Source organism: Aphis gossypii, chromosome 2 (genome assembly GCF_020184175.1).
Source record: "Aphis gossypii isolate Hap1 chromosome 2, ASM2018417v2, whole genome shotgun sequence".
NCBI lineage: Eukaryota > Metazoa > Arthropoda > Insecta > Hemiptera > Aphididae > Aphis > Aphis gossypii.
The window spans coordinates 41,250,806-41,271,402 of record NC_065531.1 but is presented as its reverse complement, the minus strand read 5'-3'; the positions used below and the strand labels follow the sequence as shown (position 1 = coordinate 41,271,402).

Here is a 20,597-nt window from a genome sequence, read left to right as displayed (position 1 = left end):
GACACTTATAGTAAATGACTTGCTCGTTTTCAATAAACTCAATGAAGTACGAATATTATTACATACCTACGATCAAAATTAAATAAAATGCATGCAAAAAAAATAGGTCAACTATATTTTTAAAGTAAAAACTCGTGACAAATAATTGTTTCGCGATTTAAAAATAAATTTAAGAATGCATTATATTTATACAATTTTTGTAATTATAACGTTTAAAAAAGTTGAAATTATTGTTAATAATAAAGGCGCACCTTATATATTGCGGAATGAATGCGGCTACAGTGTATTCTTTTTATTATCAAGTATTGTTTTGTTTGACATGCAAAATAGCGATTTAGAAAAAAAAATATGCAAAAAAAAATAAATAACACACGGTACCTTGCTGCTCATGGAAAGGTACGAAAGCATAAATGGAAACTTAATAGCTCGTACTGTAGAAGGGATTGAACCCAAACAGATTGGTTTTGACATGCAAAACAAACGCTCGCCCGTCGCTTGGTGTTTTTCCTTATTTCCGACGCCATTATGGATAAGGTGAGTAATTAAAATATCACAATTTATGTAGTTTATTTTAAATATTTTATTTAATATTAATTTTTTAATTATTTAAACCCTAGTTTTCTTATTACAATTTAGTATATTTACCTACATACATAGGTATATGTATACTGTACCTATACATACATATTATATATATACATATTATGCATGTGTTTCTGTGGTTTTTATAAAAGATCATTAGGTATTTTCACGATTGATTTCGAATTTTTTTTTCCAAATATTTTCCTATCTATACATAAGTATTTAATTTAAATATTTTTAATTTTAAAGCAATAATTTAATGATAATCCTATAATTTGATTCAAAATTATATAATATCATAATAATTATTGTTTAATTGTATGCATATTTTAAATAATTATTATATAACATAATTGCTGCGGTTTTACTGATTTTATTATGGTAAAATATCCTTTCTGTATTACTGATGACACTCACACAAATACATATTTGAGTTTGATGTGTATATTAAATATTAAACATTTGTACATTGTATTTATAACATATAAATCGATAATATTATATGGAATGTATTAAAATACATTTTGTCAAAATGAAACACAGGTACAAGAACTAACGACATAAGGTAGATTACTAACTACGAATAAAAAAAGAAGGAAAACAATCTTTAGCTAAATCGTAAAAATGTTATGTCATATTATTATAAACTATAAATGGCTATAAAGTGATAATTTTGTAGATAAATATACAAATAATAGCAATGATAAGTTTATAGAGTTAAAGTTTTTTTAATATTTTAAGAAAACGTATTATTAAGATAGTTATACATTGTTGTAGGTGTGAATTGAGTTTTTTTAAACTAACTTGGTCAGTGAAAGTCGAATACAAATTTTTAAATTTTAAATTAAAGTAAATAGTTCATATACTAGTATCAACTAACTGTGTTATATCTTACATGGTTTTACTTTAACTGATATGGGATTAAATATAAAGGTTTACAATATATTAGATATAGTTGGCAGTACCAGTACTTAAAATAATCGTTGGAATTTTGATAACTTGTATAACAGTAGGTACCTATGTTAGTATGTTACACGCTTATGCCCTTACCGTTAGGGAAGTAGTCAAATGTCTTAAGTTTTCAACGTCGTTATTGTAGTAGATAGTTTTGGTTAAAACATAGACATACAATTAATTTTAAATCTTTATAGTTCTATGAGTAGAAGTAATATTTTTTAGTAACCAATACCAATAAGTATAGGTAACAGCATCAGCGATCTATAAGAATGCCTGTATTTGTGTAGTTGTATCATATACCAATATATGCGCGTATAATATCTATTCTGGTTATTAAATTAATTATTCTGGTTATGGATGATGATCTGTGTGATTAAATTTTTAAAATTTTGATTTTCGAAGTTTTTACCTGATAGATCTTATTGGAATACTATATTTATTAATTAATAAAACATTTTTAGAAGCATAGTGCTTTTAAAAAGTGCGTTTAAAGTTTTGTGGTAGATATAAAAATGTCATAAATATTACAATAATAATAATAATAATAATAATGCAAACAATATTAAATTAATATTATAATAAAAGACGTTAAACGTAATGGAAACGAAAATAATTGTGTGTTGTTATTGTTAAATGTTATTATGTTAATACAATAGTAGAAAGACATCATTGTTTATTTTGCCGTCACAAATATTAAAATGCATATATATTATTATTTTATATTATGTTTACTCAGACTTTAAGTCTACTTAATAGATGACATATTTGATTTCATTTGTATATAAATATATAATAATACGTGGTTGAAATTTGGTAACTGTATTCTTATAACATACTAATGAGTAATGGTATTAACAAAAATATTATTTTTGCATGGCTGAATTTTTTTTTAACAGAGCTAAATAATCTAATTTTTGCCGCTAAAAAGTACTGCAATATGCCATTAAAAAATAAAAAGCAAATATATATAATATATATTTAGATAAATAATATCAATCAGAATTCAAAAGTAGGTATCACGGTATACGTAATTTAATACGCATTAAATCATATTGTCTTATTAATACGTATTTTGTGAGCATTGAACTATATATCGTGTTGTTTAAAATTATTTATTTATTTCGTAATTCTTCTATGTTTTTATAAATATTATGTATAAAACATCGTGTTTTTACCAAAAGACGCACGAATACAACATTGATCGATATGGTTAACATTACCATATGACTATATATATGAGCCATGTGTGAGCATGACTATATTCATACCTATTATATATTTGTATATATTTAGTATAAAACTCGCACATTTATTGAATAGAAATATATTGGACACAGTTTATGAGTTTTTTTTGTTTTTTTTTACTAGCACTTTGAGCATACATATTATTAAATTTAAAAAGAAGAAAAAACTATTGAAAAAATGTAATGATAAACGATTAATAATTAATTCATAATTATATGATATTTATGTCATTTTGTTATAATTAAAAAATAATTTTACATGCATTTTAATTTGAGCACTCCTAGCTAGGTTAGCATGATACCAGCTAACTCCCTAGTTAGATACAAAATGCCAAATGATAAACAATTAAGATATTTTTTGCTTTTATGGTAGATACTAGATATGACCAATTACTCATTACAGGTTTCATATATTTCACATTTTCACGTGCATAAGTATATTATTATTTTATTTGGATTATAAGATATTTTTATTTTTAAATTAGATTTAAAAAATATTTAAAGCTCAGTTATTGTCTATTGATAAGTGATAACCGACAAAATAAATCTTAACATTAGATCTAACATTGTATGGTTATATAATATAAATAATTATTAAAGTTATATGAATACCGTTATGTAGATCATAGAAGGGAAAAAATTAATTTCGTAATGTTTAAAAAAGTTCTGCTATCCTTTTTAAACATTTATTTAAATGATAAAACATCTGCGAGTATAATACAAATGTCATTTTTTGTGTACTAACTTTTGTATTGTATTTGTTTTATGTCAAATAGTCATCTTCATTTCACTGTCATTAATTATTTTGTTTAAAGTAAAATACTAATAGTTATTTTATTAAACGAATTAAAATTATATGAACTCAAAAAATACTTTCAAAATGCTTGATTTAATTTATGATTTAGTTATTTGAAAATATAATATGAATTTTACGTTTTTTGAAATAAATTTAATATATACATAAACATAATACATATACATATCATGTCATGTTGTTATTTTAACTTGTATTAACTATAAATACAAAATATGTTTAATGAGTTATGATTAATGAATAATGACTAATGACTATAACGAAGTAATAATGAATACAATAGTATAATAAAATAGAACACATAATTTTCTACACATTATAGTTTTGTTCGATACCTATCTAATAATCAATACCTAGATACAATTAATATAAGTAATATAACAATGATTAATTTAAAGAACGTATTGTCTGTACAAATATATTTATATATTTTTGTTTGAGGCCTTTGGAGTTGGGATAGATTTCGAACACACATAAAACTTTAATATCAAAAATAGAACTGTAGAAATACAATATCATAAGACATTTTACATAATATGATTACAAATATATGTTTAGACATTAGATATAGAATTGTATAAACTATAGTCTATAAGTCATAGGTAGGTCCTAGGTATATATTTAATGAAAAGCAGTTATAATTGAAGTGCATGGGAGGGAGATAAATTGTCAAAATAATACATTTTCTTCCCTAAAAAATATTAATCAAATGTTCAAAAAGCCATATTACTTAAAAGAATATAAAAACAAATATAGTTTATAAGTATCAAGAAACTGCATAATATATAGGTAGGTATTAAAATCCATATAATTTATAGATGATAGATAGCTATAGTATACCTATATAATATAAGTTAATTAAATAATGTTTATTATTTTTTATATTTAGTAATTAATAATACGAGTATAATATAACTATAGTTATATTAAAATGCAGTTGATAAATTATAATAAGAGCAAGCTTTTATTTTTTTGTTCAGCAAAGCATAAAATAATATTTTTATATTGAATTTGATGTTTTTATATGAAGTTTTAGCTCATTTAACCGTTTTTACCTCAGCCATATCTTAGTGAAAAAATCAGAGCATAAAAAGCACATACATATTTATTAATTTGTTTTATTATAAATTATTATTTTTGCCCCCTTCTCAATTCGTTTATCCACTGTTGTCTCATGTCAGCCCATTAAGGAGATCGTACCTGGGCAGTGGCGTAACTGAGGAGCTATAGACCCCACGTTGCGGGAGCACGGTAATTTGGGGACCTTTGCTTATAGGGTTATATTTGATATAACACTATTTTAGGGGCCCATTTTTTATTTTTGCGGGGGTCCAAAGTTTTTTATTACGCCACTGTACCTGGAATTCAAGAATCATACCCTTTGTTTTTTGAAATTTAATAGTTGTTACATATTATAATATTTAAAATTCTTTAAATAAATTAGAGTTTTAAGTATTTAATTAACAATAACTATTATCTATTAGATTGCTATTGGCCATTGGCCATGGCAATTATATTATATGAAAGGTAAAATACCTACTCAAAACACTTCTTACACAATACAAAGGTACTTATTGAAAATTAGGAAAATTATCATGATCATAATTTAAAAGACGATTATCATAAATTCATCAATAATTTATAATACCTACATAATATATTATCATACAATTACGTAGTAATAATTATTTTTTATTTTTTCAATAGTAATTGTTTTTATAGTTTTTATTATATTTATATACTTAATGCAATGAGTAATAAGAAATCACTGGATTTAGATTTTAGATACAAATGTTTATTCAACAATCATTGTTTCATACTTTCATAGGAATCTATTTGTTAAATACGAAAAATATTATGAATAATACTTTATAAAAATTACTAAATAGTAAACTACTAATAACTATTAAATAATATAATTTGATATATTATATAAATAGGCGGTAGTGGTATACAAAATAAAAATTGTCAAATAAACCTATGGGCTATGATATATTGTGTTATAGGTAACCTATAGTAGGCAGGGCCGGATTTAGGGTTGTGGGGGCCCCAGGGCCAACATAAAATTTAAAAATATATAACTGGATTATCCTCTCATCATACTATTAATTTTTTCGCCGATGTGTACCGTTTTACACGAGTTTTAGGAAAAATAATGTTTTATTGACTATAATTGTACTAGCGTCTAGCGATAAGCTTAATGAAAGTAACACTATCTGGTTTATATAAATTAGATAGCAAAAAAAAAAAAAAACACATAGATAATATCAAACAAAATATTATTTTTATACATTGGGAAATATTTTTGCTAGTAAATAAAAATCATATTTCGAACGTAGTGTATAAAAATGTATAATAATACAACACACATGAAATAATACTAGTTTTGAAATTCAAATAACTATTAGGACTATTATTACTAGGATATATTTTTGCGAATACTAAAAAAATTTAAAAAAAAAGGTAATTATTGTGGGGGCCTCATATTAATTGAATCTTGTGGGGGCCCCGGGGCCTGGGCCCCGTGGGCCCCCCCCTAAATCCGGCCCTGATAGTAGGTCATTTAGTGGGTCTAAACAATTAAAAAAATTTTATTTGCCTATTATTGACGTTTCATAAAGTATGACTTAATAGTTTTTATCAATAATAAGTATTATTTAGAGACATTTTAGACAAATTGTAACAATATTAACATAATATACCTAATAACAAACAATTATTTTTCACATATTACGTGAAAGATGTTTTATTTCATAATATAAAATTATACTGTAAATTGTTCATTTTATAGTTATAGTACATTCTATGTTTCTATATTTACATAATATATTAATATAATATATAGCCATATAAGATTTTATGTACTTTTATTATATTATTATTTCGTATAAATTTCAAGTACTACAATTTAGTACAATATACCTAACTTTAAGTTATACTTATAAATTGTAACTTTTTAGTAATATTTAAATCATGTGATTATTTTTAATATAAACGTGCAACCTATAATAATGAAATACACAACTCGTTTTTTTATTTAGACAAAGAATAAAAATATTAAAATGCACGAATGTATAATGAATTTTTAAATCACGAAACTTACTTGCGAATTATTATATTGCAACTGTACGAAAAACACGCGAGTTTACATGGAAACATATTTTATTACTTTCTCGTGCACTAAATATTTTGTATACCACGTCATTTTAGTTTTATACCTATAATATTGTATTAGTAGCGCAATTAAGGCTTGGTTAGGTATAATTGTATAAAGAGGTGATATTTTAGAATATATCTTTTTTTTTCAAATTACGTAGGTCGAAAAATGTTTTGATCCGCTTGTATTATGACTCAACTGAGTTCGAATTTTTCAATAGATATCTTTATTTAAAGCTTTTTTATAAACAATTAAAAACTTGTTTTTCATAATTACCTATTTAATTAATTTTAACTGACAGTAGGCAGTTCAACTAAACTTAAAATTTATACATTATACATAGGTAGGCATTACTTATTTAGCATTTATATAAAGTTAGCTTTTTGAATATGTTAAAAAACATTATCTATATAAGAGAATCTATATATTCCTCTATTTAATTATGTTACAACTGTATTACGTAGTAATTAGTAAGTACCTATACAGTATTATGTATTAATAAGTCTTATTGTATAGATAAAATTACATATGTAGGTATGTACTATAATATAATATAATATTATATTAATTATTAATGATTCAGTTAAACAATGCACAGCTACACACTGCACAGTAAGTAATAGGTATAGTGTACACCGTAGGTATACCTAACAAAAAGTATATTTATAACGAAAGTATAAATTCTGTTAAAAAATTAAGCTTTTTCTCAAAACAAAATACAGGTTTCAAACCAACGATAACGACCTATAGTATAATATATTTTTAATTAGGATTATTTAATAGTTTAATATACCATGCCTATAGTTTTATTTATACCTTTACGGCTTTACGAATAAAATAATATAAAATGTAATAGGTAGCATTCTGCACCAAGTCTAAATAAATAAAATCATCCGTAATCTTTATTGCACTCGCAGTACTAAATGATATAATAATATTATAAATTGTAATTTCAATTTTTCGTATGTTGTGTAAATAATGGATATTGTCAATACTTGGTGGTGTATACTATATTTTATCGTTTTTGCTGTGTTTAAAGTTTTTTTTGTACAATAGCTTTATAGGTTCGGTTAGTCAATATTATTTGATTCATACGTTATATTAAATAATTTATTATGTTACATATTTCATGTGATTTACGGATGACAAATGCCACATGTTATAAACTGTTATTATTATTGTACCTACTTTAAATATTGGTATTGGAAATATTACTTTTATAAATCTATATAGTACACAAAACTTTAAATATACAGGAATGTATATAATATTATTTGTATAGTATATACACTACCTATGTCCTATATATTATGTATACTATATAAATAAACGTTTATTTGAAAATATCTAAAACATTATTTGAACAGGATGATTGATAAAAACTGATATTTGATTTAAATTTATAATTATTACTTGTTTTTAACTGATGTCCATTTGAATAAATATTTCCATTGAAATTGATTCTATCGAGTATCGACCGATTCAGATGAGTTAGATATTACGTGTAGGTAACTTTATACTTTTGAATTGAGCCATTATTGAAATATTCAAATAAGTATAAATTATAAAATGAAAAGTTAAATTGAACTGTATCATCTATATTCTATACAGTAGTGTCTGTGTTGAGTATAGACCAGCGGTTCCCAACCTTTTTAGTTGTGCGGGACACCAATTGGCAATTTTGTAAAAAAATCTTTGAAGCCAACTATTAGCACACCTATATACGTATTCATATAATTATAGTATATAACATATTATTATGTATTATATGCATACATATGAGATAAAACTACATTAAATTCAATACCGTTAATTGTATATTGTACACTGTAGTTAATATGTTGATTAAATATTATTATAACTAGAAATATTATTAAGTATATAACTCAAGTCAAAAATATATAATAATATTATTTTAAATATTTTATATAATATTTAATATTATATGGTTCACAGCCCAGTACCATGCTGATTGCGGTCCATGGGCTGGAAACCGCTGGACTAAGACTATCAATCATAACAATGAATGAAAATGAAATGATATGAGTTTTTAATGACGTGTTAATCGACAGAACGATAGCGCCATTTTCTTAATTTATGTTTTAAACATAGATAATAAAGATATGGATAGGACATATCGGTCTTATCAGCGGTATTTAAGGGGTCCAGTTGAGGCCAAACAAGTATACCTATATCGAGTATCGACTATCATTATAAAAACGCCTCAATTGCCTTCCCCTCCAGGCACGCGGCCTCAAATATATTTAACATAGGCATGGCCTATCCATATCTTTATTATCTATGGTTTTAAAGGTGCCAAAATTAGACAAGCTAGTTTTTTTATCGTCAAGACTCTTTTTCTTTATCATAGCAAATCTATGTATTTTATTTATATATATAATATATAATTAAAGGTGAGAGGGTTATAGATTTAATATTTTAATGAATTAAAAATATTAAAAAGTTATAAATACCTACAAAACTGGAAATAGTTTTTATCATGATATAAATAATATATTACCTACTTCTATGTACACATTAGTATATTATAATTTATAATATTACACATTTATACGCATTATGCATTATATTATCATAATATATTTTAACATTCATGCATTGATGTGTTTGTAATTTTTAAAGCAGGTTAAAATAATAGGCTGAAAATTTTTTTCCTAGCGTAATATTCCATCGAATTATAATATTGTAGTCAGATAATAGAAAATAAATTATTCCATTCCTTCAAATTCAGAACCCATCTCTGCAAAAGCACCACAATAAAAGTAAAAATAAAAACTATTTTCTTCTCTAAATAGATTTGATAAGTACATATATCAAACCAACTGAATTAACCGCATGACGAAATTATCATTGACAAAATACAAACTATTAATTCAGTTCCAGTCACCCATCAAACAAATTACGATTACCCCTCATAATGTATAAAGGAGTCGATAATTTTTACTATAAATCAATATTGCGGATCGCTTTAAAATTCAAACATTGAACCCAGATTTTTATAGAACTGTAGTGTATTTTTTAAGGGAAGAAAAAGCCTTATTCCACATCTTTTAATTAAATGAATATAAACCAACTCGAGTAGTTTAGCGGAACCAACATCCGTTTATACTTCAGGGGTGTCCAACCCGCGGCCCGTGGTAGATTATTATGCAGTCTTCACTTCAATTTAAAAAAACATTAATTAATTATAATATTGTATATAATATATTAATATTGCGAGAAAAAATTTATTTTAAGAATATAAAAATACAAAATATTAAACTTCAAATAAAAATAAACTTTAATAGTGTTTTATCTTAATTGGCTCCGCGATAACAAATCCCGTGTCATTTATTAACAAATAAAAATTATTGTTTTAATATAGAATATAATTTAATCATTAAATTTTAATGTACCTATTATTATTAAAAAGTATGTGACCCACAACAACGTCTACCCGTGGCCCAGTCTTCACAAAATTTTGGACACCCTTGGTCTACTATCCGACCCGACAGTCCTATTTAAAAGAGAACTGGAGTCTAGAAGTACGATTATTCGAAGTAAGATAAGACGTAAGTTACCTACTCAATTAATTCATAGACTCAAGAAGCACCTCTTTCATTCTTCTTCATTGACCTAAAACCCACACGACTTTTCATAAGGTTTATACAAAATTGAAAACATGCAATGTCAACATTTCCAAGCTTACGGTTATACAAAATTCTATTGCGTATATATTACCTATATTAATATATGCCTCGTTGTGCTTGCTGTAAAAACAATTACTACCTATACCTACTCATCTGTTTGCCTTATGCTCCGGCAACCATATACAGTGTACTATAAGAGCTATATAATTTATAAAGATTTCTAACTTCGTAAGAAACTAAATTCAAATAACTATATTACCATAACCTACTTAATCTTAAGTTTAAGCATTATAATGTACAAGTCAGCTACCCATCGATTAACACTCCGCATCTAATTAATTACCCAAATCCATCTCAAATGTATGCCTAAATCACCCAGAATAAACCTTCCATCTCAAAAATACTCCTCTGCTAACTACCAATACTAATACACAAATGTCTGGCTTCATAAACGAATTCAAACTCCGAATTAAGTATTAGCCCATTAATTTGATTACTTACTAATTATATTCAGCTTGTTAGCTAAAAAAAAATGAATAACTTAGTCACTAACAAATCGCTTGTAATTTTATAATTTATTATGAATGCGGTCTCATAAACTATTTTGTAGTTCGTTAATATTAACGAACTACAAAATGTATTATATCGCAGACGTACAGAGTACAGACATTACGCTCATTACCGAAACACATTTACTAAACCAATATTAAAATTTCCATTTACACGAGTACATTTTATTAAAAATTAATCATTCAGACAACACAATAACGGTCATGTAGTGATTTTCATCAAATCCACTATTCTTTTCCAACTATACTAACTACTGCCATGATCATATACATAGGTATTGTACATTCTTGTATGATTATTGATTATGATAAAATTAATTACTATTCCAATCAATTTTAGGGCCTTATTCTATTTTCTTATCTGACAAAATATTATGAATATTATCTTAACTTACTTTTGTAATATAATTAAAAATAATTTTATTATACGAGGGGACTTTAATGCCAAGCATCACGCTTAGAGCTGTCGCGTAAACAACTTCCGTAATATCGTTTTGCATAATTTGATCAACATAAATAGGTAATTATAATATACTTTCTTCATCAAAACTTACATACTGGACATTATTCCTTAGGAAAAAAACTTGATATTCTATACTGATATTTTTGTCGCAAAAATACCCAGCAATTTATATTGTTCTGCTAATAATATATTAGATTTATTTTGATTTTCTGATCATTCTAATACAATACCAACTTAATATTTCCACAACCCTATTAACTCGTATTGAAGTACCTAAATTATTTTCTTCTTCCACTAATTGTATACAATTTAAAAAAATAGTAAATAAACAAGGAAATCTCAAATTCAAACTAAAATTTAACCTCGATAATCGATATAGATGAAATGGAAAATAATTTATCCGCACTCATGAGATGAATGTTACCAGATGACTGCACCTTATCATCATATAAAATTAAATATACTCGTATGAATAATGAATTGTAATTTGTAGTTAGGTATATAAGAAATAAAAATTATTGATATCATTTAACGTAATAAGTATAGTAATTATCCTTATATCATCATGTAAAGCAGTAAAGGTACTTAATATAAAACTCCAGTTAGTAAACTACGGTGGCAGTATGTATACCTACTCATACCAAACACCATTTACTTATATAGCCTATATAGGCTATAGTTATGTTATAAAATAATTTATTAATTTTTTTATAAGAAAAACAATTTGCTACAGTATAAGTACCTACCTAATTTTTATTTATTATTCTTAGTTCTCATTATTAAAAAATTCTGGATATGCCACTGGACTCTACTTGGCCTAAAATCGCTTTCGTTAATGTCTTCCGAGTTCCGGAACAATCATTGTCATTCGGCGTTCAACGCATTACGTATTATATTTTTAGTAGACCAGTGCAGTGTTCTATTTTTTTCATCGTTAATGGTTTCCGGCCGTGAGTGAGGGATGAGGGTACGATTTTCGTGCATATAGTTTAGTTATAGTAGTAGTGAGTATATAACCGAGTGGGAGGTGACAAAATAACAAGTTGCACTTAGAAATAGGTTATTACTAATAGCACTATATAGCCTAACCGGAAGCTGCTAAAAGTATTGGTTATATTTTTTTGTATGGAATGTTTCTCAATTTACTTATTATACTTAAATAATTAATATTTCATTTTTTTTTTTCATTTCATTTCATTGATTAGTATCGATTTTTTATTTTGACTGTTTTTAATTTCGTCACACTCTCTTTAATATTTGTGTTATACTTACAACTATATACGCATACACTGACGTGTATAAATGTATGATGACTGACTAAATATTATATAGTGAGAACGTAAACTGTATTTTGTCTATTTTTAGGACGGAGACTCAATTTTTTTTAGATCGTTAGTATAAAGAATGTCATAATTAAAATCTTTTTAGAATATTTAACCTATAGAAAATAAAATTATTATAGGTACTTAATAAAATGTTTGATTTATTTTAAATAAAAATTATTATATTTTTCTTACACTATAATATCACATATAATCTAGGTATATTCAAGGGAGTGCCGGAGGAGGTGATCACTTTATTAGGTACTCTCTAAAATATGCATTTTATACTTAGTCATAACTGCAAATAGCCAGCTGAAGTATTCCTTTAATATTTTCTAAAAAATGATTTATGCTTAATAATAGAAACTAAGAACTACATTTTAAATTGAGTGAACTACTGACTAAGTCTATAGTAACATATTCGCCACATATTTTTTTATAAGATTCAGGATTTACATTTGTATATTACACAGATTTTACAGTATAAACTAAAATAACTTAAATTTATAGGAACTTTGTCTTATCAAATTGTTGTCATAAGTTTCAATAATATCATTACAAATAAAAAAAATATATATATTCATATATTCTTTGTAAAAATAACAATCTTTTATAATTGTAGGACATTTTATATAGGTACTTATGTCTTTATTATACTATAATAAATAAAGAATAGTTACTAGTTAGTATGAATAATACCTAAGTATCTAAATAGAATTTTTCTTCTTACTAGCATCTTCATTTTATAATTTCAATACAGAAATAATCAAAATATTGACAAGGTCAAAGAAATTTTTTATTATCCATTAAGCTTTATTGAAAACATTAATTTATTTTTTATTGAGCTATATTTTGAGTTAAACATTAATAAATTAACCAATTAAATATTTATAATCTTTCAAACTAAAATATTTAAATATAATTGATATTTCATATAATATACTTTAAAGTATGGGTTGGTAAAATAATTAATATATAATAATACATTTTTTTTTTTTTTTTTAATGATTTTAGGTGATTCCTGGATTGTTTATCGGCAGTTTTAGAGACTCAAAAGATTTTGCTCAATTAGAAAGTAATCAAATAACTCATATAATTTCTATATTGGATGCACCAAAAAAAATTTATCAAGTTGGTATTTTTGAATTATGAAAATGCTAAATAAAGTTTTATTTCAATTTTAATTTATTTCAGGATAAAAAATATTTGTGTATTGAAGCTATTGATAGTCCTGAACAAAATCTCATACAATATTTTCAAACATGCAATGATTTTATACATAAAGCTCGTCTTAAAAATCAAAATGTTTTAATTCATTGGTAGATAATGCTGGCATTTATAATGAAATATTAAATCAAAATGTGTCATATTATATTATGATGTGTTTCAGTTTGGCTGGGATGTCTAGAAGTGTAACAATAGCTGCTGCTTATATTATGTCAGCTACTACTATTAAATTAAAACATGTACTTCGACTTCTGAAAGCATGTCGATCAATTTCAAGTCCAAATGAAGGATTTAATAAACAACTCCAATATTATGAGTGTAATTATTTATTAGAAGTGGGTGTTCATCATAGAAAGTATTTCTTATGACAACTTAAATGTAATTATTTTTTTTATAATGTTTTTAATTAATTTGTTTCAGGAAAGAACAAGATTAGCATCTATTAGCCATTCTAATAACCAACTTATAGCAGATGAAGAATATTGTAAAAGAATCATTGGAGAAGAACACAAAAAATAAGAAATTTATTAATTAAAAATTTATGAAAAATAAAACAATCAATACACTATTAAAATTAATACTCAATAACTGTTTTAAAAAATAAATAGATAATACAATTTAATAAAATAAAATGGAAGACCAAACAGACATTTCTTATAAAGAAAAAAAATAATAAATTGTACAACGTTATTTGTTTCAACATTAATTAGATGATTAATAATTTAATAAAATTAATACTTATTCATTAGACTTTATTATTCTTCGAACACCTCGTCCTGGAGCTTTAGGTTTACTGAATTTTGGTTTATCAGATTCTTTTTCTGGGTATAGTTCATCTAATAGATATTTCTCATTAATGACATCATCATTATCTATTTCCAACTATAAATAAAAAGTAATTTTTCATAATTAATTAATTCCATTTAATATTAAAATAAAGCTTTTTACTTTTTTATGAATTTTTAATTTATATAAGTTTTCTAATTCTTCTATAAATGGTGATTTGCAACTGGAGTACAACATTCTCACTTTTATAGGACATGAGTATCCTGGCATTGAGTAAATGAAAACTAAAAATGAAAGATGTAATTACAGCATAATAATTATAAGATTTTTTTAATGTATGCAATGTATTTTTTTTTAATATTTTAATTATTAACACAATATACATAGTAGATACTTATAAAAATAATTAGTTTGTATAGTTATTATAGAAATACAAATTTATAATTTAGTATATTTTGACTTTTAAAATTTTGCTCACTGATATTATGTTAAATATTTTAGCATGATGTATAAATATTTTGATTACAATATTTTAAATTGGAATACTTTCTTTTGAAGTAAAGAAATTCTTATATATAAACAATTTTTTTTAAATATATAATCTATATAATATTAGTACAATAAGAATATAAAGGTTTATATGATCATCTGAATAATTGAATGAAGAAGCCATTCAAAAAAGTTAATTTATTTTTGATTTAAGATTTCAATGGTGTTCTAATAGAAGATTAGAAAATAATTAAGTGAGTATGTATGTTATAAGTAAGTATTTTTATCATGAGTATGATAATTGTGGTCTGAAGGAAAATATTAATTTAAATTCTGTTAATTATTTTTACTGGTTAATGATTTTAACAAATTTTCAGAAAGCGTACTTCTTACTATAGTTTTGACAACGACATGAAAAAAAATAAAACAAATTACTGTAGACTTAAATAATATTATTTTAAAAAATTAGGTACCTCCCTATTATTATGTAGCTCTTTAATGTCATTGTATCAATTTGGTTCTATAAAAATTTGTAAATTAAGATTCAAGATGTCATTAACTGATCATAAAAATTAATTTTGTTATGTTATGAACAATATATGTTTTAGCTGAACTAAAAAGATTAGTTTTTATTTTAGCATCTTGGATGTAGCCAAATAATTGATTAATTTTTCTATTATAGGGATAGATAAATGATTTTAGTCTTATTCTTATTTTGGTACATTATTAAGCAGCTTATAAAACTATTTTTGTGAGTCTTAGAATTAATTATGGGATACACATTATGTTAATAATAAATTAATAAAGTATGTGTATAAAAAAAGCTACTCGAACTGATTAACTTAGGTCTTTATTAGATAATTTAAATGTATTCTGTATTATTGTTATAGTTATTTTATAAATAATAAATCTACCTACAACTTTATTAGAGAATTGTAACTTTTGGCTTACAAATTCACATTTATTTTAAGTAGAGTAAATAAGACACATTTATACTGTATACCAATAGGAGTAAACTGTAAATATATTTTAAGGGAAAGGAAATTGTAGTATCACAGCATCCCAGTCAGTCTGGGCTAACCTATAGTATTAACTATTAATTGATTAAAGTAGCTTATATTTATATAATAAAATAAGTTTTAAATGTTTAAATGTAATATTTACTTACAAACAGAATTTGTTTGGGTACCATTTCTTTTATGTTGGTACATATAAAGATGATACCGAGCATCATTTTTAGGAACTTGATCATTGAGAAGGCTCACAGATATGTTGTCTGAAGTAGCTAATTCAATACTCTCTTTTGTCATATCTAATACAAATAAGAATATTGAAAATAATTTATAGAGAACATTTTAATAGTAAAAATGTTTGATTATACCAATGTAAAACTGTACATAGTTTATTTCACTACTATCCACAAATATAGAAAGTGCAGTTACAGCAGCAACAGACATAGGGAACTTGATACCGGATACTGCTTGTGATCGACTATCTACAGACACTGATGTACTATGTCCAACCTCTGCTTTTCGAAGTTCAGCGATTTCTTCTTCACGAATAGTTAAAGGAGCTGGTGCTTTTTGTGACAATCGACTTTGTTCTAATCCATCAAGAGTAACATCATTCTACAAGATAAACAAAAACTTAAAAACATTAAACTTAATTTGTTTTATATATAATATATAATATGTATGTATATGTCATAGGCGATATGGAAAATTAGTTTTTTTGCAAAAAGACTAGGCTTTTTGTAATGGGGTAGCCCGTTTACAAACTATTTATTATTTTTCCAAACAGCCTGCTGTTTTTCAGGTTCATACAGAATAACAGCAGTTAAGCCTTTTAAGAACTACAATCATTTTATGGTAATAGCCATTTTACTAATTTTATTTTATTTTATCAAAAGTAGATCATGGGAAATTAGACACTCAAAATATAATATTAGCAAAGTTATAGACAAAAAAAATAATGTAGGTCCTATAATAATATAATAGTTCAGTTTTCATATTACATATGGAAAAAATTGAGCAAAACAAATAGATGAGGTTGCCGGAAAAAAATATATTGTGCTATTATAAATAATTCTTAAAATAAAATAATAAAAATAGTTATTAATTATTATAAAATGATTGTAATTCTTTAAAGGCCTACCTGTTATTAGTATGTATGCAATGAACCTAAAAAACAGCAGGCTATTTGGAAAAATAATAAGTAGTTCGCAAACAGGCATACAAAGAAGTCTTTACACAAAAAAACTAATTTTCCATATGACCTACAACATATATATTGTTCTACGATGGTTTAATTTTAAAACAAGTATGAGGTAATGAGGTATAGCAGTACAGTTACAAAAACACCGAAAATCATAATTATTTAAGTATAACTAATTAGTAACTAGTCTAATAGTTTAGTTAAAAAAATAGGGATATTAATATCATAAATGAATATTATATACCAGAGGTTCCCAAACTGTGAGACGTGCCTGCCTTAAGAGGCGTGAGCACTTGGCAGGGGAGGCGTGAGTCGTGTTATTTTGTCATAACAATAAAAATATTTTTATATTTAAATACTATAAATTTTTATTTATTTATTCATGGGAGGTGCAATTATTTTTTTTTATTTATAGGGTGGCGTAAACTAAAAAGTTTGGGAACCGCTGTTATATACAATAAATTGTACCATGCTAGTTCCATGAAGTTCTTCTTTAATTTTAGCACTGCCAAATTCTTGTTTGAGTGTAGCTTTTGTAGATGCATACAACATCTTTTGCCGAATAGGTGCTACATCAGGACACCAGCTTATAAGTAACCAATCATAATTTTTGGTGTCACTTTTTACATCAAATCTAAGTAAATAGATAAATATAAAAATTGTTGAGTTTGTATTACATCAGAATAACATAACATTTTAAACGATTTAAATATACCTATATAATACATAGCATGGTACTTCTGGTAGTATAAATTGTTTTACTACTTTTTCAAAATCATCTTTCCATGATTTGTGATGTTTTTCATGAGCAGACAGAGAAAGTTCCTCTAAAATAAAATAATATTAATTATGTATATTGATAGATAAGTTTATAAAAACTATGTTAGAATGTTACAAGTTGGATAAATTTGTAATTGTAACTATAAGAATCATACACATATAATATATCATACATAAATAATTGAAGTGCTGTTTTAAGATGTGGGGCACCCGTGGCAGCAAATTTTTGAAGTTTTTTAATGTATTATAATTTTTATAAAGAATTTTTAATTATTGAAAAATTTGTAAAACAAAATATAATAATAGTAATATTATATTATATTGCCTACTGCACAGTTATCATGTCAGTCAGTATTTAGTGTGGAAAGATTATATTATACTACTTGGACTGATACATTTCTATTTTCCTTTCACATTGTTTTTAAGTATAATTATTGTATAATATCTATGTTAAAAACAGTACTCTCACTGACACATAATTGTGTTTGTTGTATTTTTTGTATGTATGTATTGTAACTATTAAATTTGATAAATATAATATTAAATGATTTAATTGTACACTACTAAGCAATGGTTTTTATTAAACTATCATCTTTCGAATTGCAGTATCAAAAATTAAATAGACTTAATATTTTCTTTTAATCAATATGAGTGGAAAGGGTATAAAGTTAAGTGACATTGAATTTTGTAAAAGAGCCAAGATAAAAAATAATTATTTGTCAAACATCTAAAATTCATACAAAATTATATATTATATTTTTACAAAATTATATAAATTAGTACTAGTAAGTGATAAAATTGAGAATAGCATGCTACAAAGTATGGATTAGAATGATATTAGAGTTTGCTGAACATAAAACTAGAATAAGTTGTAAGTTTCAAATATTGAATAATCAACATATATTTAAATGTATATTCTTAGTACTTAGGTTCTATTAATTTTTTTTTAGGATGGCATAAGGGTTGTAAAGGACAGAATTTTAAAACTGCCCCCTTGTGGTGGTTGCATCTGAAAATCGCAAACTTTATCGGTCATTATAAACAAAATACATTTAATTTACATAAATACATAAATTTAATTTGGGAAATTTTCAGACGTACTGTGTATAGTAATAGATACATCAGCAGTATAATATAAACATGAATAGTTATGAATCTAATAATAATAAGTTCTTCTATACCTACTACAAATCTTTTAGATATTATATTAATATAGAATATGAGTAATATACACAAAAAATAGATATTGGACAAGGGCCAATATAAGAAATAATTTTTGAGAAATTGGATATGTTTAAGAGTAATGTTTTCAAAAAAGTAAGCCTAGATATATTTTATTTTAACAAAGATTAATATTTGTGCTTCAATAAATGTTCTTATATTAAGAACCAGGGTGTTATGTTTTAATAACGATTAAATAATTTACATTAAGTATTATGTTTTATTAATTACAATCAAACATTTTGTAGATATTAATATTTAATATCATTATAATCAAATGAAAAGTAAAAGACCAATAATCATTAAAAAGGAATATTAGAGAATATTTAATTAATACTTCTTAATATAGCAATAACAACCTGATAAAATATTATATTGTATTATTTCTTTAAGAGTTGTAAATTATCAACTAACCGTCTACAATAGAAACTTTAATAGCCCGAATGCTCTTGTCTGATGTTGCTTTGCTAAAGAACTTTTTTAGAGTGTCATTTGCTGAAACAAATAAAAACAAAATTAATTTTCTTTGAGTTACAATATTTTGATAATGTCTATATCTTATAAGTTCAGTGAAGAATATGAATTTTCTGATTTTATTAATAAATCTAAATTATTAAAATGCATTTTATTCTGGTTATAAGTATTACAAGAAATACTAAATTATTACTATTTAAATTAGATAGAATCAAAATCATTGCATAAAGATTGAATTATCAGTTACTTCACATTTTAATATATTATAATTAAATGTATTGATATATTTTAGTTATACATTATACCTTTGATTCCTGTCTGGTGAGACATTTTTTCAATAACAAATCAGTCAAGTAAACGAATTAAACGAATCTTGTGTGATTAGTATTCAATCCTCCTCTGTCGATTGTTAATGTAACGAATTATCTATTAATTGTTAAATCTAACTTTCGTGAAGGTGGTTAAGAAATAAATAAATAAAAACCAAAGTAAATTATTACTATTTATTATTTTATTTATTATTCTGTAATACTGTAATATGTACTATTGTACTCCGAAACTATGAAATCTGGATATTATAATTTATATCATTTTATTATACATTCAACATAGTACAATAATAACAAACTACAATTATAATTATGTTGA

The 20,597-nt window shown here is 24.6% G+C and overlaps 2 protein-coding genes across 3 annotated transcripts; one reads left to right on the top strand and one right to left on the bottom strand.

Annotated features, from left to right (window-relative positions):
• The first annotated feature begins 212 nt into the window (after positions 1–212).
• On the top strand, positions 213–14,552 carry LOC114120687 (dual specificity protein phosphatase 22-B-like). 2 transcript variants are annotated; one of them, XM_050199886.1, is made up of 5 exons: positions 213–534; positions 13,773–13,889; positions 13,953–14,077; positions 14,149–14,340; positions 14,406–14,548. In XM_050199886.1, the coding sequence occupies exons 1-5, from the start codon at positions 526–528 to the stop codon at positions 14,419–14,421; spliced, it is 459 nt and encodes a 152-aa protein (XP_050055843.1). In that variant the 5' UTR covers positions 213–525; the 3' UTR covers positions 14,422–14,548. The 2 variants fall into 2 exon arrangements, with proteins under 2 accessions (XP_050055843.1, XP_027838480.1); XM_027982679.2 differs by having other exon boundaries at positions 222–534; positions 14,149–14,320; positions 14,406–14,552.
• Positions 14,487–20,571, bottom strand: LOC114120872 (twinfilin). The gene is made up of 8 exons (XM_027982950.2): positions 20,255–20,571; positions 19,890–19,970; positions 18,190–18,301; positions 17,943–18,108; positions 16,642–16,888; positions 16,429–16,572; positions 14,934–15,055; positions 14,487–14,867 (listed from the first exon to the last, which is right to left on the bottom strand). Exons 1-8 carry the CDS (start codon positions 20,277–20,279, stop codon positions 14,724–14,726), a joined length of 1,041 nt encoding a protein of 346 aa, XP_027838751.1. The 5' UTR covers positions 20,280–20,571; the 3' UTR covers positions 14,487–14,723.
• Positions 20,572–20,597: the final 26 nt, after the last annotated feature.

What these genes read in the sequence shown, in the direction of transcription:
- LOC114120687 (XM_027982679.2), top strand. An exon ending in CACCAAAAAAAATTTATCAA is followed by an intron (nt 13,890 to 13,952) that starts GTTGGTATTTTT and finishes AATTTATTTCAG; the next exon opens with GATAAAAAATATTTGTGTAT. An exon ending in AGTGTAATTATTTATTAGAA is followed by an intron (nt 14,321 to 14,405) that starts GTGGGTGTTCAT and finishes AATTTGTTTCAG; the next exon opens with GAAAGAACAAGATTAGCATC.
- LOC114120872 (XM_027982950.2), bottom strand. Translation starts at nt 20,279, where the DNA reads ATGTCTCACCAGACAGGAATCAAAG. An exon ending in CCATGCTATGTATTATATAG is followed by an intron (nt 18,109 to 18,189) that starts GTATATTTAAAT and finishes CTATTTACTTAG; the next exon opens with ATTTGATGTAAAAAGTGACA. An exon ending in AACTTCATGGAACTAGCATG is followed by an intron (nt 16,889 to 17,942) that starts GTACAATTTATT and finishes TTTATCTTGTAG; the next exon opens with AATGATGTTACTCTTGATGG.